This window comes from Hydractinia symbiolongicarpus, chromosome 7, assembly GCF_029227915.1.
Source record: "Hydractinia symbiolongicarpus strain clone_291-10 chromosome 7, HSymV2.1, whole genome shotgun sequence".
NCBI classification, from domain to species: domain Eukaryota; kingdom Metazoa; phylum Cnidaria; class Hydrozoa; order Anthoathecata; family Hydractiniidae; genus Hydractinia; species Hydractinia symbiolongicarpus.
This window is the reverse complement of record NC_079881.1, coordinates 7,890,351-7,906,046: the sequence shown is the minus strand read 5'-3', so window position 1 is coordinate 7,906,046 and position 15,696 is coordinate 7,890,351. Positions and strand designations below refer to the sequence as shown.

At 37.0% G+C, this 15,696-nt stretch overlaps 1 protein-coding gene across 2 annotated transcripts; it reads left to right on the top strand.

Annotated features, from left to right (window-relative positions):
• Nucleotides 1-748: 748 nt before the first annotated feature.
• LOC130649331 (repetitive organellar protein-like) lies at nt 749-15,252 on the top strand. 2 transcript variants are annotated; one of them, XM_057455591.1, is made up of 10 exons: nt 749-893; nt 1,923-2,154; nt 2,239-2,434; nt 4,587-4,726; nt 5,112-7,016; nt 7,059-7,443; nt 8,040-12,032; nt 12,107-12,157; nt 12,415-12,504; nt 14,237-15,252. In XM_057455591.1, exons 1-10 carry the CDS (start codon nt 781-783, stop codon nt 14,866-14,868), a joined length of 7,737 nt encoding a protein of 2,578 aa, XP_057311574.1. In that variant the 5' UTR covers nt 749-780; the 3' UTR covers nt 14,869-15,252. The 2 variants fall into 2 exon arrangements, with proteins under 2 accessions (XP_057311574.1, XP_057311573.1); XM_057455590.1 differs by having other exon boundaries at nt 5,112-7,443.
• The last annotated feature ends 444 nt before the right edge of the window (nt 15,253-15,696 follow it).

The window sequence follows — 15,696 nt, the reverse complement described above, 5'->3', positions numbered from 1 at the left end:
GAAATCAAATTCCAGGAAAGGGTAAGCAATAAAAATATTGTGAATTTAAAGGTGCCACAACTCGAGACTATTGATTAATAGATAAATATTAGGATGGAAAAATGTCAAGATGTGCGGTGTAAAAGATTCCATATTGGAAAACGTATTGTGGAAAGTATAACAGGCATCTTTACTACTGATATACTGCCTGATTACTACATGAAAGACCTATTCCAATGTTACTGCTTTTATTTTCTAAATGGCGGAATACCGTATATAAAAGTATATTTTCTGAAAGCCAGATCAATTCCCTTTACCATTTTTGTCATAAAATAGTAAACTGGGAAGAAGTAAAAGATATTGATTGCCTTTGTTGAATTGGTGACTCTTAACCCTAAAAGGTGCAGACATCTAAAGCCTTCCACATAAAAGTCACACTATTCTAATGTATTCCACTTGAGTACTAAAAGGGTGTCTCAGCTTTTATTTTTAGAGTCTATTTCCGATTTTTTTTTCAAAAATTGGCTTTTTAAATACCGAAAATGACCTAAATTTGACATTTTTTGTTGATCCCAGCATATCCCCTAAAATTTACAAATCTAATTATGCTAAATTTTTGATCAGTAATATTTCGCGTTATTTTTGATGAGCTATGATAAACTATTTTATTGTGATATGCAGTTAAACACTCTGTTCAATACCAGCTTTATTTTTTAACTAAAAGTTGCAGTGAGCGATTTTTTGCAATTTCAAAAATTTGAATGTATTGTCATATTGTATGCTAAAACAGACCTATAAAAAATGGATTCTCTGGCAGCATTATGCGCTACTACAGAAGTTGAGGAAAACACAAATCTGTACCAAACAGAAGATAGAAAGACAGAAACGAAAGAAAAAGAAGTTAAAAATGAAAGGTAAGGAGTTTAAGTTTTAGCGAAGATTAATTTTTTACTAATTTCGTGAAATTTATCCACATTCGCTAAAATATTTCTGCGTAAAAATTTCGGGAAATGTCAATTCGCAAAAATAAATCTTGACGAAGTTAGTAGCAGTTGATATACGGTAAAATTAATCTTGTGAAATGTTTTTTCGTTTTTTCTGGACAAATTTTCTTTGTAATTATAGTTGACTCTTTCTAATTCGAATTCCCACGGGGAGAATTTTTTTTTCGAATTATAGTGAAATTCGAATTATAGAAAGTCTCTGTAATTCGAACTTTTAGCTTCAGAGAGTGAATATTTGATTGCTTCACATTGGAGAGACGATCTCATTCGACAATACGAGTCGCATCACAAGTGCTGTGCTGTTAGGCCTTTGATATCAGAATGTCCATCTTCATCTTGTCTCTTGGCCATTTATAATCAAGAAGTGAAAAAATATAGAAAGGCCAGCGTTTAGAAAATTAACGTTCGAAAGACAATTTAGAAAATTTTAGAAAAACATTCGAATTTGTCAAAGCCCTGCTTACACTCTAAAATTCGAATTAGGAAGATAATCGTCCTGAAGGTACTGAAAAACTGTTCAAATTATAGAAAGTTATGAATTAGAGAAATTTAAATTGTAGGAAGTTTTTATAAGAGTTTCTTAAGGAAAACTGACAGTGACTGAGCACTAGTTCGAATTATAGAAATATTCCGATTATAGAGATTCGAATTAGAGGGAGTCAACTATAATGTAAATAATGGCAAGACTCTAATATAAGTAAGGCCAGTTATCTCTAGTCTGAATAGAATTAAAATTGGGAAAAAGTGTATTCGCGAAATATCACCACGTAAATTCGTACTAGAATGATTTTAAACAACCGCTTTGCAAGTTGTTGAGATTAAGTAAGGCTAAAATTTCTGTTCTTTAAAAGAGGGAGGGGGCATAATGCTGTGACGGGTATGCTAAGTATGTCTTTTGGACTAAGCGTGGGGAAAAATAATTGTTCCTTTCTGACACAGTGCTGCAGCTGGGTCAATGACAGAAATTTACCGGCAGCCGAAACGAAGAAAATTAGATCAGCTTATTAAACGTGAGCCGGAATCTATTCCAACACTTGAAGAAAGATTGGCGAAAGTAAGTGAATCCAGTGAACAACAGTTACAGGAATCCAGCGAAAAGGGCGCTGCTATGAAATTGTCAAAAGGTAAAGAACCCGCGAGGGAGAATACCACGGAAAAGGATACGACATCGGTACCAGTGTTACTAAATTTTAGTTTAATGACTTCTGTATTAATCGACTTTGTGTTTACGTTATTTCTTCCATTGTTTGTTTAGAATCTAGAATGGCAGCAGCAAAAAATGAAAGAGATTGCGCAAACTGCTCGCCAGACAAGTACTAGTGCACGAGTAAAAAGTGGGAAGCGGCGGGACGCTTTGCAGAAGATTATAAAAGTCAATCAGGAGTTAGATGTTGAGACAAATAAAAAGTGCGCTACAAAGAAAACCGTTTTAGATAAAATGCGAAACTCTGGTAAGTACACGGTTTTGACGTTATTCGTAAATCATGTAGATCTGAATCTTCTCTATGTGAACTTTGGTGTGTAGGAATAATTAGTTAAGATAACCGTTAGCCAATAGAAATAAACACATTTTATTCACACAAATCTTGTCAGGGAAAAAGTTACACATTTCGTTATTTTTTTATGAAAAAAAATGAAAATTATAGCACTAATATTTGCGAACTAATTTTCCGAAGTTTGCCGAAGTTCCTGTTTAAAACTTCACTCTTTCTATACATCGTGTGTATGTGGATATACATATATATCTTAAATAAACTTATCAAAGGATTTTGGTGACTTGATGACGTCAATAACATTGCATCGTCTTCAAAGGTGTATTATTCAGTTTATTCTAGGCTTCTGATTAGGCTGAGTTTTATAAGTGGTTTGTCGTTTCTAACGTATATAAAATTCGTATATAAAATTGTTGTAAATACAGGGGTACATTTAATAAGATCTTGCGACATGTGGTTGGGACGAGCTTTCGACAACACGAGCAATTGTAATGGTCAGAGTTTACAGCAGAGTTTACTTGAATGGGGCTGGAAAAACGGCTTGTAAACAACAGCCGGTCTCCAGGCTAATAAGTAAGTAAAGAGTGAGTAAAAAGGAAGAAAAAAGACAACAGCGATTATTTATGAAAGTTACAGTTTCCTTGTTCCAACAGTCGCCATGGCTTAGATGGAGAGTCCTAGAGTATTTAATGCTCATTTTGAGCTACGCAAACCCCAATTAGGGCCCGCGCTCTATTAGACAACGCTACATCCAATGGCCCACACAGTGAGCCATCTGCCCAATTTCGCTCACATGGCTTGGGTTAACCCGGGGCTGTGGTAACATTTACTCGCCCATGTTAAATCGCCGTCAAGAGTAATCGAACCCCGGTCTTCCGCCAGAGTACGAGAGCTGTAACCACTAATTTACGGCGCCACTCCTCCCTAAATTCCTTAAATAACCTTATAAAAAAAATCTCCTTAAATTTGAAATTTTAGCTATTCTTCTTAATTTCGCCTAATTTCTTAATTTTTCTGATGTATCTGACAAAATATCCTTCAAATATGTCAATTTTCTCCTTAATTCCCCTAAGATCCTTACTTTTGTTTTCATTTTATTAGTGGTCACACTGAAGTGATGTCGAGTCTCGTCGAAAATTTTGTGTTGCTTATAAAACAAGTATATATCTCACACCAACGTTTTTACACTGGTGCTTAAAATGAGCGAACTCTTAAAAGCCTATTTTTGCTCAGCTGTTTTACAGAGTTGAATTTCAAATATAGAAAAAAGAGCCTTTTGAAAACCTTCTGATTTTGCTTCTTCGAGAAAAGCCCTAAAAGATGCAGGTTCCAATGCAAATTTTTACGGTATCACAAAAATTTTTATACACGAAAGGTTTTTTTATCTTATAACCTGACGCAAGAAATTACGTATTTGAAAATAAAATGTCTTGCACGCACTTTTTGACACAACGAATAAAGTGCGTTGTAAAAAATATTAACTCGGGAATGTTACTTTTGGCTTCAATTTGTATTTTGACTTATTCTATATGTTTTATGCTTTTTTGTAGGCCTGTACGACATGTACAGGCCTACAAAAAATGCTCAAAATATAGATTTTTGCATGGATATCATCTCAGGAGTCAAGGGGAAAAGTACAAGGAGGAATAATGTGAAAAAAAGTAATAATAATGAACAACCACTCCTCATTTGAAGTTGTTGTTTCAAATTGGCAAAAATTAATATATTTAAGATTTTACCCTCCACAAGTAGCACAATATGCGACGATTTCGAATTGTGTCCAATAAGCCAATTTAAAAATTACACTTTTCCACAATCAATGTGGATAACTTTGATCCAGTGGATTTTACGTGCAATGTTTTCGACTATATTTGACCAATGATGAATGAACACGATGACATTTGAAGCTCTTGTCTCGATGACATTTGAAGCTCTTGTCTTAACTAAAGATGAAAAACTTGCCTCTAAAAACTGACAGCGGACAAAATTAAATTTCAAACACCTTTCACTGTGTTTAAAAATATCTATAGTTTACACAATATATTCAGGTTTAACACAAGTCCCTTTCGCTCATAAATTTTGTTGCTTAGAAGCCAAACTTTATTTCTAGGTTTAACGCAAACACCGTTTCGCGTGTTATACAACTGTATGACGTATGGTATAAAAGCGAAAGTTTGGATTCGACGCTACAAAGATGTGAGAGGCGTCCTTACTGGCTACATCGTTGCGTTTGATGTACACATGAATCTAGTAAGTGCCAGTGCAAATCTTTTTCGTTTTAAATTCAGTGAGCCTATGTGTGTGTGTATAAAGGTGATATTAAAATCAAATGCTACACTTGCTTCTATGGCCAGTATCGCTTTTGCTTGTTGGTCCCTTTTAAGCAAATTCTAAAATATAACTTTTTTTTCTGACCATCCGAAATATGTCTGGACTATTGAGCGAAACTAATGTGTTTTTTTTCACTTCACTAAATTTTAAGATATTGTTCAAGTACACATGCGCTAACAAATAAACCTTTTGCGTTATAGCAAAAAATTGCAGTCGAAAGGAAACGAGCCTTAATGTCATATAAATGTAAGAAATAATTGGAAAATAAATTTTTATTTTTTCTGTGATTTTTTTTAAAAAACAGGCAATGATTGACGTTGATGAGGTGTTTATGGTGGAGACCTGGATGATGGGGAACCCTCTGCCTAAGAAGAAGAAAAAGAAAAAGAAAATAAACTTCTCTTTAAATAGCGACACATTTACAGAAGTACCCAACAAATACGGAATAAAGATTAAAAATACGAGTAATAAAAAAACAATTGAATCTCCGCAAGTCGTGCAAAAACCTTTCACTATAAGCGAAGGTGTAGCCGAGAAGAAAACTTCAAGTACGTCTGACTATTTGAAAAAGTTGGCGCAAAATTTAAAAGATGGTTCCAAACCAATTGTGGCATACAAACCGGTAAAAATCGAAGAGGAAGAGTCAGAAAAAATGGACGACAGCACCTCAGCGCCTGCGATTGATCCTGTTTTAATGTCAATAATAAACAAAGTAAAACAAGAAACTATCAACCATCCGACACCATCTTCTTCTAGCCTCGTACAGGTTACCACGAATAACAAAGATGTTTCTCATGCTATTATAATTACAACTGCTACACCGCATCAGTTCCCGCCACCAGTACCCAATTTCGCGCAAAACGTAATGACGAGTCGAATTGAATCCGATGTTCATGTAGGTGCGACTGCTACATTTCATCAGTTTCCGACATCGGTACCTTCAAGCTTTGCACAGAAGCCAACTGATGGCTTTTATAACTCTACTGGTGATAGTGAGATGAAGGCTTGTGAAGGGTTGATTGACTTGCATCGTGAAGCTGTACTAATGGCTCCAACTCATAGTGTGCCCCCACCATCATTCCAGCCTTCCATCTCACAACCGCCGCCACAACCAATTTTGCATCCACTGCTGCAACCACTTTTCCAGTCAATTCAACAACCAATTCCACCATCAATTCCTTCACAAGTCCCAGCGTCGATGCCACCATTTATTCAATCCAAACTTCTGACGTCAGCTTCACCGTCACTTCCATTATCATATCCGCCACCGTACATACAACCGACTCCACAATCAGTTCCACAACAGACTCACCAGCCAGTTGCGTCACCATTTCCACAACCAGTGTTTCCACTAGTTGTACAACCAATTTCACAGTCAATTCCAACTTCAATTACACCGTCATTTCTACAATTAATGCCACCACCATTTCCAAAGAATATACCGCCTCCAAATTCAACACAAGTTATGCCATCATTTACGCAGTCATTTCCACCATTAGTTCCATCACCAGTTATACCACCATTCCCACCGTCATTTCCACCATCAGTTCCATCAGTAGTTATTCCATCATTCCAAGCACCACTTCCACGATCAACTCTCAAGTCAAACTCACAACCAATTTCATCACCAGTCACACAACTAATCCAATCACCTATGGTACCACACCAATCACCTGTGGTACCAGAACAATCACCAATGGCACCACAACTGGTATCCACCACACTGCCACCAGAACTACCGCCACCAGGGTCTTCTCCACAACATTCAGTTGCTCTTGCACCTGAGACTGTGGCCACTAAACCACACTCTGTGGTAGATAGAGCTGATTCTTTACCTTTACCATTGCCATCACCTATCATTACAGTTGATAGCGGTTTTCAATATGAAGAAGCTTCCCGGTCTCAACTGCCAATAAAAGACAAATCAGAATCTATTCCTACGTCGAATTTAGATGCAGCGAACAAGAGGGGAAGTAAATCCGATGTAAGTAATAAAGGAGAAGACAAAGTTGATGAAGCGGAGAGCAAAGCAGATGTAGTGGTAAAGAGTAAAAGAAAATCAGATGTAGCGATAAAGAGTGAAAGGAAAACAGATCTAGCGAAAAAAGGTGAAAATGAGGCAGATATAACGAAAAAAGGCGAAAATAAGGCAGATATAACGAAAAAAAGTGAAAATGAAGCAGATGTAGCGAAAAAAAGCGAAAATAAGGTAGATGTAACGAAAAAAAGGGCGAAAAAAAGCGAAAATAAGGTAGATGTAGCGAAAAAGAGTGAAAGTAAAGCACATTTATCGGACCTCAGAAGACAAGGTCATCAAGATCGGCATCGCACGAGAGAGAAAATTTCTGCGAGTGACATTCGGGAGGAACATTTTTTTCTTCCTGTACCAGATGCCGAAATTCTTACGAAAAAACGCGAAGGGAGTAAAACTGCTTCGCCTAGGAAATCTCGGAAAAGTAGACCAAAAAGCAAGTCAGCTCAGTCCACAAGAAAGCACAAAGAAAAAGAAGTGCAGCAAAAAGTTTTTGACTTGTTTGATCTGAATGAAGTCATTGCTGACTCTGAAGAGGAGACTGGGTTTTGCAACATTTGGACAAGGAGAGCATCATTACCGGACGCTGACAACATTTCTGCATGTATGTATCGAATAAAAGTTTGTTTTTACGCTGTGTAAAAAGGCAAAGCCAAATTTGTGTGTAATGTGTTGCGAATTTCGAGTTTTTTAAACATGCACCACCAACAGTAATAAATTGCTGAAAATTTTTACGCGCCTTTAAGTGTGAAAGTTTAGGAGTTTTACCAAACTGCTGTTATATTCTTGTTAAGCTTCTAAAGATTACACACAAATTATACATTGGTACAAGCCCTGTGAATAAATAAACCGTAAAATAAAGTTGCTCGTAGGACCGATCACGTGGATTGTAGTATGTTATTTTAGGTAAAAATGTCACTCCAACGGTACCAAATAAGCTCATACATTAGTTTATTCTAGGTTGAGGGCGTAGCTTGAGGACGTAAGTTAAGAGCGTTTTTCGCATAATATAGACTATTTTACGGACTTATTTTTGCTGCAGAATTTTATATAAAAATAACAACAAAAGTGAAACATTTGAAATTATATTCTACACACATGGGTTCATTTAGGTAGAACGAAACACAGAAAGTAACAATAACACAATCGTGATGCTGCAAGAAAATATTAAATGGTTTAAATGCATTATATTTATTTTAGTGTCTGAAGAAAAGTCAAATCTGATAGAAGAACAAGAAAAGAAAAAGGAGAAGTCGGAAGAACAGGCGAAGCTGTTGTACGAACTAAACAAGTGTATTGAGGAGCCTAAGATAACTAACCAAGAGAACACGGACTCTCAAAAGGACGCAACATGTGTACTAGAAGTAGAAATGAAGAACTCATGTCAAGATTTAGTATCTTCTACAGAAGGTACGCAAGAAGAAAAGCCTTCCACCTCAAGTCAGATGAAGGTAGAATCTAACACAGTTGAATCTCACAACATTCTGCCGTCTACTATTTTGAACTCCCTTCCTTTTGGGGCTTCCGTTTGCAATGTTGAAACTCAACCTGAACACTTAACACCAGAAATTGACTCAGACCATCTTGGGGTTTCTGAAGTTACAGCTGATGTGGCGAAACCACGCAGAAAGAAAACTAAAAAACTTACAAGCAACGCGATTGAAAAGATACTTGCTTCTGTGCATGGTAAGTCAGAGAAGGCATTGGGTGAAACCAGTGAAATTAGCACTAACTTCGTGACAAACCAACAAGAGAACAAATCAAAGCGTATCGTAAACATAGACCATTCTGTTGACAACGCACATATGCAAAAAGAAAATTTTGAAGGTGAGTCTACGACAAACCTAGCTACAGACGTGCGCACTAGTGATAGTATGCAAGATAATAGTGCATCCGAAAAGCTGCCGCTTCATTCAAAAAAACCTACCGGAGAGCTATCTGTGGTTACTGAATTAGTCCCCACTGCGGATGAAGATCCATTCAATGCTGGTGAAGTGCCACTGACCGCTGATAAAGAGCTACCCACAGATGATGAAGTGCTACCCACCGGCAATAAGAAAGTACCAACAGCTGATAAAGTGCTGCCTGCGGCTTATATAATGGAAACCACTACAGACAAGGAAGTAACTACTGGTAATGATGATGATATGGAAATTGCAACGACAAGTGAAGATGAAAAGAAGGTGATAGTCGACGAGTTTATCGTTGACAACAAAGTTGATGAAATTTATACTGATATATACGATGATCGAAGTGAGGAGAAAATGGATGCTGATCATGATGAAGACATGTGGGAGGCTGCTATGAGCTCTTTTGGGGGTTCAGGTTCCACTAACTCTAAGAAAGGATTAAAAAATACCGCTGTTTCTGGGATGGCTTTACCCCCGACTGACGATTTGTACTCAATCCCTGAGAACGCAGTCGCTAATAAAATGTCTGATAAAGCATGTAGCTTTATTTTTCATTCGATTGCAAGAAGGTTAAATGACATAAAAAAGAAACGAGCATTCCCACGAATTGAAAACAAAATTATCAAATCCGATGTGAAAAACGTAACGCCACTTTACGAGACGTCTGGGATGAAGGGTGAACTCTCTTCCACAGATGATGAATCAAGGGATGGAGTACGATCATACGATCCCGCCCTTTCTTCTGTGATGGCGTTTGGAGGCGCTGATTTTGAGGGTGTATCCACAACCTCGAAAGAGGGAAAAAAGTTAAAGAAGAAGCAAAAAAAAGAAAAAAAGGAGAAGAAGAAAAAGAAGAAAAAGAAAAATTTAGGTGTTTTGGAAAAAGAAAAACGCTCAGTTTGTCAGACGTATGATGAGAATAAACTTCGGTCTCCAGGAGATTATAACGTGGATAAAAGTCGATTGAGCCGAGATAAATATGAAAACGAAAGTTCCTTGAGCCAAGAAAAATACGAAAACGAACGTTCGTTAAGACGAGATAAATGCGACAACGAACGTATGTTGAGACGAGATAAATACAAAAACGAAAGTTTGTTCAGACGAAGTAGATACGAAGGCGAAAGTTCGTCGAGACGAAATGAAGACATAAGTGGATCCCGACTTGATATAAATGCGGACGAGGGGCGCTCTAGAAGAAGTAGAGAAAAGGAAGAAAGCCGTTCGAAGATTACAACAGACAGAATCCCTGAATGGGGCATGGAGTATGAAAAAATGCGAAAGGATTACCACTCCGTAGAGCTGATTTGTGATAAGCAACCTAATGAATCTGATCACAGTGGTTTGTCTGAAAAAATGCATGACGGAAACAGAATAAGACAGTGTGTGGAGGAGAAAAACACAGTTGATAATGTGGAGAAGAACAATTTAGAGTGCTTAAACGAAGGGACTGAAAGTAGAAATAACTCTGCGATCCTTGCGAAAAGAGGTGAAGAGACAACTCCAATTGAAGGTGACAAAGACTCAAAAGAGAGAAGAATTCTTAATGCTAACAATTCCAATGCTAATGCAGAAAACATGAAGAAAGAAAAATTAAATAACGCTCGACTGAATGAAAAGTACGATAGAGAAAGAATAGAAGATGATAATGTGAACCTCATTCAGGTTAGAAACAAGGACGCTGTCGAGATAACGGATGAAACAGAACCGGACATTGTAAATGACAAATATGCGATGGAGAGTGAAGTCACAGTTGCAAGAGAAGATGTGAATGAGAATATTGAGATAGAGAAAGTTGAAGGAATCGGAACACGAATGGTTGGTGATGACGCCGATGCTAAGTCTAACGTTGGAGGCCAAGATGAGAAAAACGTTGAAGACGGTGATGAAATAGAGGTTGGCGACCAGAGGATTTGTGTTCAAAAGTCTGATCAAGTAGTTATGCAAGATAAATCTTTGTTATGTGAAGAAGTGGAAGATAATAGGTTTCAGGGAAAGTTAAAGATGGAAGATGACGGCTTTGGCACTGAGAAAATTACCGACCATAAGAAAGATTCTGAATTTCAAAACCTAGCCGGAACTGAGGAAATTGCCAGTAGCAAGGAAGATGTGAACATTCAAGACGGAGTTGATATTGATAGAATCTTCATTAAACAAGAAGAAGCAGAAATTCAAGACGGTGTCGACACTGGTAAAACCGTCGTTGGACAAGAAGACGCCGAAATGCAAGACGAAGTTGAAGCTGCTAAAGATGTCGTCAAAAAAGGAAATGCAGAAATTCAAGACAAAATCAATGTTGATAAAGTTGTCGTTGATCAAGAAGACGCCGAAATGCAAGACGACGTTGAGCCTGATAAAGATGTCGTTCAAAATAGAAATGCAGAAATTCAAGAAGACGTCAGCGCTGAAAAAATCGTCGTTAAGCAGGAAGACGTGGAAATCAATGACGACGTGGACACTGGTAAAAGTGCCGTCCGTAAAGAGAGTGATGAGATTCCAGACAATGTCGATATTCAGAAAAGGGAAAAAAATGACGAGGAAGGCATTGACAAAAAAAATGACAAGAAAAATGCTGCAGAAATTAAAGACCCTATTTGCATTGAGAAAAAAGACGATGCACAGGAAGATGGAGAAATTCAAGACGAAGACGAAGATGGAGAAATTTGTGACGAAGTGGACAATGGTAAAGAAGCTGGAGTATTAGAAGAAGAAGAACTTCAAGACGAAGAGAGCGCTGGTAGAAAACCGCACGACAAAGAAGACGGGGAAATTCCTGATGACGTTGACACTGGTAAAAAATCTGGCGAAGAAGAAGAAGAGGGGGAAATTCAAGACGACGATAAAGAAAAAGGTGTGGAGGAGGGAGAAATCCAAGACGATGTGGAGGAGGGTGAGATATTAAGTAGTGATGACGAAGAAATTGTAAAAGTGAAAGAAAGAAAGGACACAAGAAAAAATTCTGATAAAAAAAGATATGAAAAAAGCAGCCGGAGCAGCAGTAGTTCAAGAAAACACGGTGAAAGACGTGAAGACCGACTAAGTGACGACGATAGATATAATCGCAAACGCGAAGATCGTGTTTTTGACGGCGATAGGTATCAACGTAGACGAGAGTCACGGCTAAGCGAGAATGATAGAGGTGACCGCAGACGTGATTCACGAAGTAGCCCCAGGAGAGAAAAGGACCGGAGCAGTAGACGCAGGGATCGTTCGGATGATTCGAGAACAGGACGAAAAGAAAGTAAAAGCGAGCGACATCAAAAAGAAGAGAAGCATGATGATAATAGTGAGTGAGTTCCTATCTCCTTAAGGGTTTTTATAAGGGTAATTTTCGTATTTATTTCTTTATTTATTATATAGTTGATCTATTGGCTGTGAAAAGGTACGAAGAAAAGTGGATGAAAAAATCTGGTAAGATTTAGCATTTTCTGCTTTTGTAAGCATAGCATTTTGGGTTGGATGTATTACCAATATTCCTTTTGATTTTTTTACAACCGTCTCTTCAGTTACGCCCGTCCCTTTATTTACGCCCGTCCCTTTATTTACGCCCGTTCTTTAGTTACGCCCTTTCTTTGCTGACTACGAAGTTTTTTTCCCAGCCTTGGGTGATGACCCAAATGAATTTATTGATACACTGATTTGTTTATTTATTTATTTATTTTGATTAGTTAACACGTCGTCGTCACGTAAAAATACGACGGACAATATCCAGGAAGAATTGTTACAGGTGAAACGAGAGAAGATGCTACGTAGACTTGGTAAGAAATAATGGATGAAAGGATAAAAACTGAAACGCCTAATGGATCTCTATAATAATAACCGTATTTTGTGTGTTCAAAAGGGTTACCAATGTTCCTTTAATCTTTCCGCAAATTTTTAGAAACCAGGGGGGTTGTTTAATTGGAAATCTTATGATTTATCAAAATAAATTACAGAAATTAATTTATTTTCTTACATAATTTAATTAATTTAATTAATAAACCTCTAATTTAAGAAACAAATTAAGTGATTAAATTGAATTTATTATTTAAATGCGCCATTTTTAATAATAATTTACCCCCGTGACATTAATCGCCGATTCCGCTCAGGAGCCACAGAAAACAAATAGGATGGTTTTACTGACAGTTTAACTGACTTTGTTTTGACCGCTCGCACGTGTATACCAATCAAAACAGCTGATTCTTTGAAAAACCAATCAAGACTTTCGCGGCCTGGACATGCCAACGAAGAAACATGATGGCCATTTTAGTTTTTAAAAAGTAATGGTGGTCAGTATTGTTTCTAAGTCTGTTTCACCTTTTTGTCTTCTATAAGCTTTTTATATTCGTAATATTTGTTTTTTTTTTATGTTCTAAAATGTGAAGATAAATATATTGTCAAGTTTTTTAGCTACGTACAGAACTTAAACGCCCCAGTTTTAGGATTTTTGACTAGGAACGAATATTTTGAAGGCTAGCTAGCTAATAGCCTTACTTTTTACTAATTTTGTTTGGTATAAGAGGTTTTTCTCCAACCCAACATTTATTTTTATGTCGAGGATGAAGCCATTTAGCTCGCTCATATATTTACCTAAAAAGTGAGAGTATAAAAATTCAGTTTGGCTATCAATATCGCAATATTCTCAGCAATAATTCTTATGCTAAATGCAGTTTAGCTAGGTGCTACATCTTTACTTATTTTCCTTAATAAATTGTTTGCAAATAAAATTGCTGAGCAATTGTTTTAGCTGGAGGGGTAACGACAGGCTGTTTCCTGTGTTGTCATTTTAACCAAAGTTGTGATAAAGTTTTTTTGGAGAAGGGTACTGTTCAAGTCTGTTTAACTGTACTAAGCGGTCAGCTCAGTGTTAACACTAGCCTGTTTTTTGGAAAAGGCTGTTTCGCCTATGCGGTTCAGCCCAATGTGACAATTAATTTTTAAACTTTCTTGGGAATCACGCCCGTACGAATGTCCAACAATGTTTACCTGGACTAACCGCTTAGCCCTGTGCAAGAAGCGAAGGACTGTTTCTTGTGTTTTCATTTAAATAGAGTCTGCAAGAAAGTTTTTTTTAAAAGGGTATTATCCCTATACACCTGTGTAACAACATTTAACTGTACTAAGCGCTCAGTCCGGTGTCACAATTAATTTTTTAACTTTTACAAAAACTTATTCCGCAAAATAAAATAATATTGACCGATTGTTTTTGCTATGACGGAGTCACAACAGTTGTAAACTGTGTTTTTATTTCAGCCTTTGTTGCGGGAAAGTTATTTTTTAAAAAAATATGTTACAGTCGCAACACTATAATGATATGTGTGCTTCACTTGATTTACGACATACTGCATACCTGTACTAAAGCGCTCCACCTGACTGTGTCGCACAGTTTGCAGTTCTTTTTAAGCGCTCCTTAGGGCGTTCAACAACAGTTACTTGTGGCTCATCCCGGCGATTCGACGCCGGGTTTCCCGGCTAGTGTTAATATACTCCGTGTTTTATTTTATTTTTTAGGTCATAAAGAGGGTAAAGATAAGACGGCGGGAGGTGGTGACGAAGAATGGCTTGTGGATGAAGGTGAAACGTCTTCTTGTGAAAGCAGTGTGAAAGAGGTTGAAAATGTTGAAGAGGCTCAATCTGAGAACCATAAAGACGACCCAACTATGAACGTGTTCCAGCGACGTAACTGCGAAAAGTCGCGACGTACCAAACGAACCGCAGATGGAGAGGTCAAAGAAGTTAAACACAAGAGAAAAGATACGGTTTTAAAACATAAAAAAGACGTTGAAACACGATCTGAGGATAATAAAAAACAAAGTTTTCTTTCTCGTCGAATTGAAAGAAAAGAGGAAAAAGAGGCGGAAAAGGGAGAAAGGCTTCGCAAAGAAAGACTATACAGAAGAGATAGAGAACTATTAAATCGGATTCAGCCAGTGATATATCAACCTCATCCATCAAAAGCAAAGGCTGGCTGTGTATACAAAAGGCGACACGCAAATCAACTTTTCATTCGGGGTGATAATATTGTGATGATTGGGTATGAACACCCTGGGGAGTCTCACCGTGTACAGTATTTTGCTGAACAGGAAAAGAAACATAGAGAAGCTACCACAGTCCAAAATGCGAGAAAAGAAAAGAAAAAATAGGTTAGCTTGAAAACGTTTGCATCTCGTCGAATGATAGTACCATTAGGAGAAGGTTTACGGTCAATCAAGAAAGTTTAGGAAGACGCCGTTAGATCAAGTCAAGTCAAGTTAAGTTCGGTTGACACTGAAATGTGTGAAATGTTCCATAAAAAGATGTTTTGTGTCGGATCATTTAAATTGTTTTGTTGAGTAAACCACAAAAGACCACGTAATAGACATTGCATTGTTTATAAATCTTCTGCTGTATATCACAAAAACCATGGAATGGTGTGTTAGTTGTATATATTTTTTGTTACTGCTTAGACATTTTGGTGTTTTGTTACAGAAGCTTTGCGATAAAGAAGGATATATAAAAGCGACATTTTTTATGTCGATTTCCACCTAGTGGTATTGTCTTCATTTCTTTATATTTTACTCATTCCTGCGTAATGGATTTAAAAAGCGTCATTTTGCTCATACCTATTTTGCATGTTGCATAAATAATATGAAATAAATGAAAAATAGATCAGTTAATAGAGTTGATTAGTTTGATGACGTCTTCAGGATCAGAAATGATGTTGCATATACCAAAAATTCGCAAGTATTTTGCCTATTTCTTTATTTGTTTCAATCTCTCACGTGGTCTCCATGTCCTTGATTTTTAGTGGATTTGTGTACGTAATGAAAAAAAAATTTGATGTCTTTGGGTTTAAAAATGATTCCATATTTAACGATAAAAATGCAAAGACTTGTTTTCCAGAAATAATAATGTTCGTGCCATTAAACTTTTAATTACATAACTAAAAAAAAAAACTTCAGGAAGAATATAATCTAAATTTCGTCAATCGA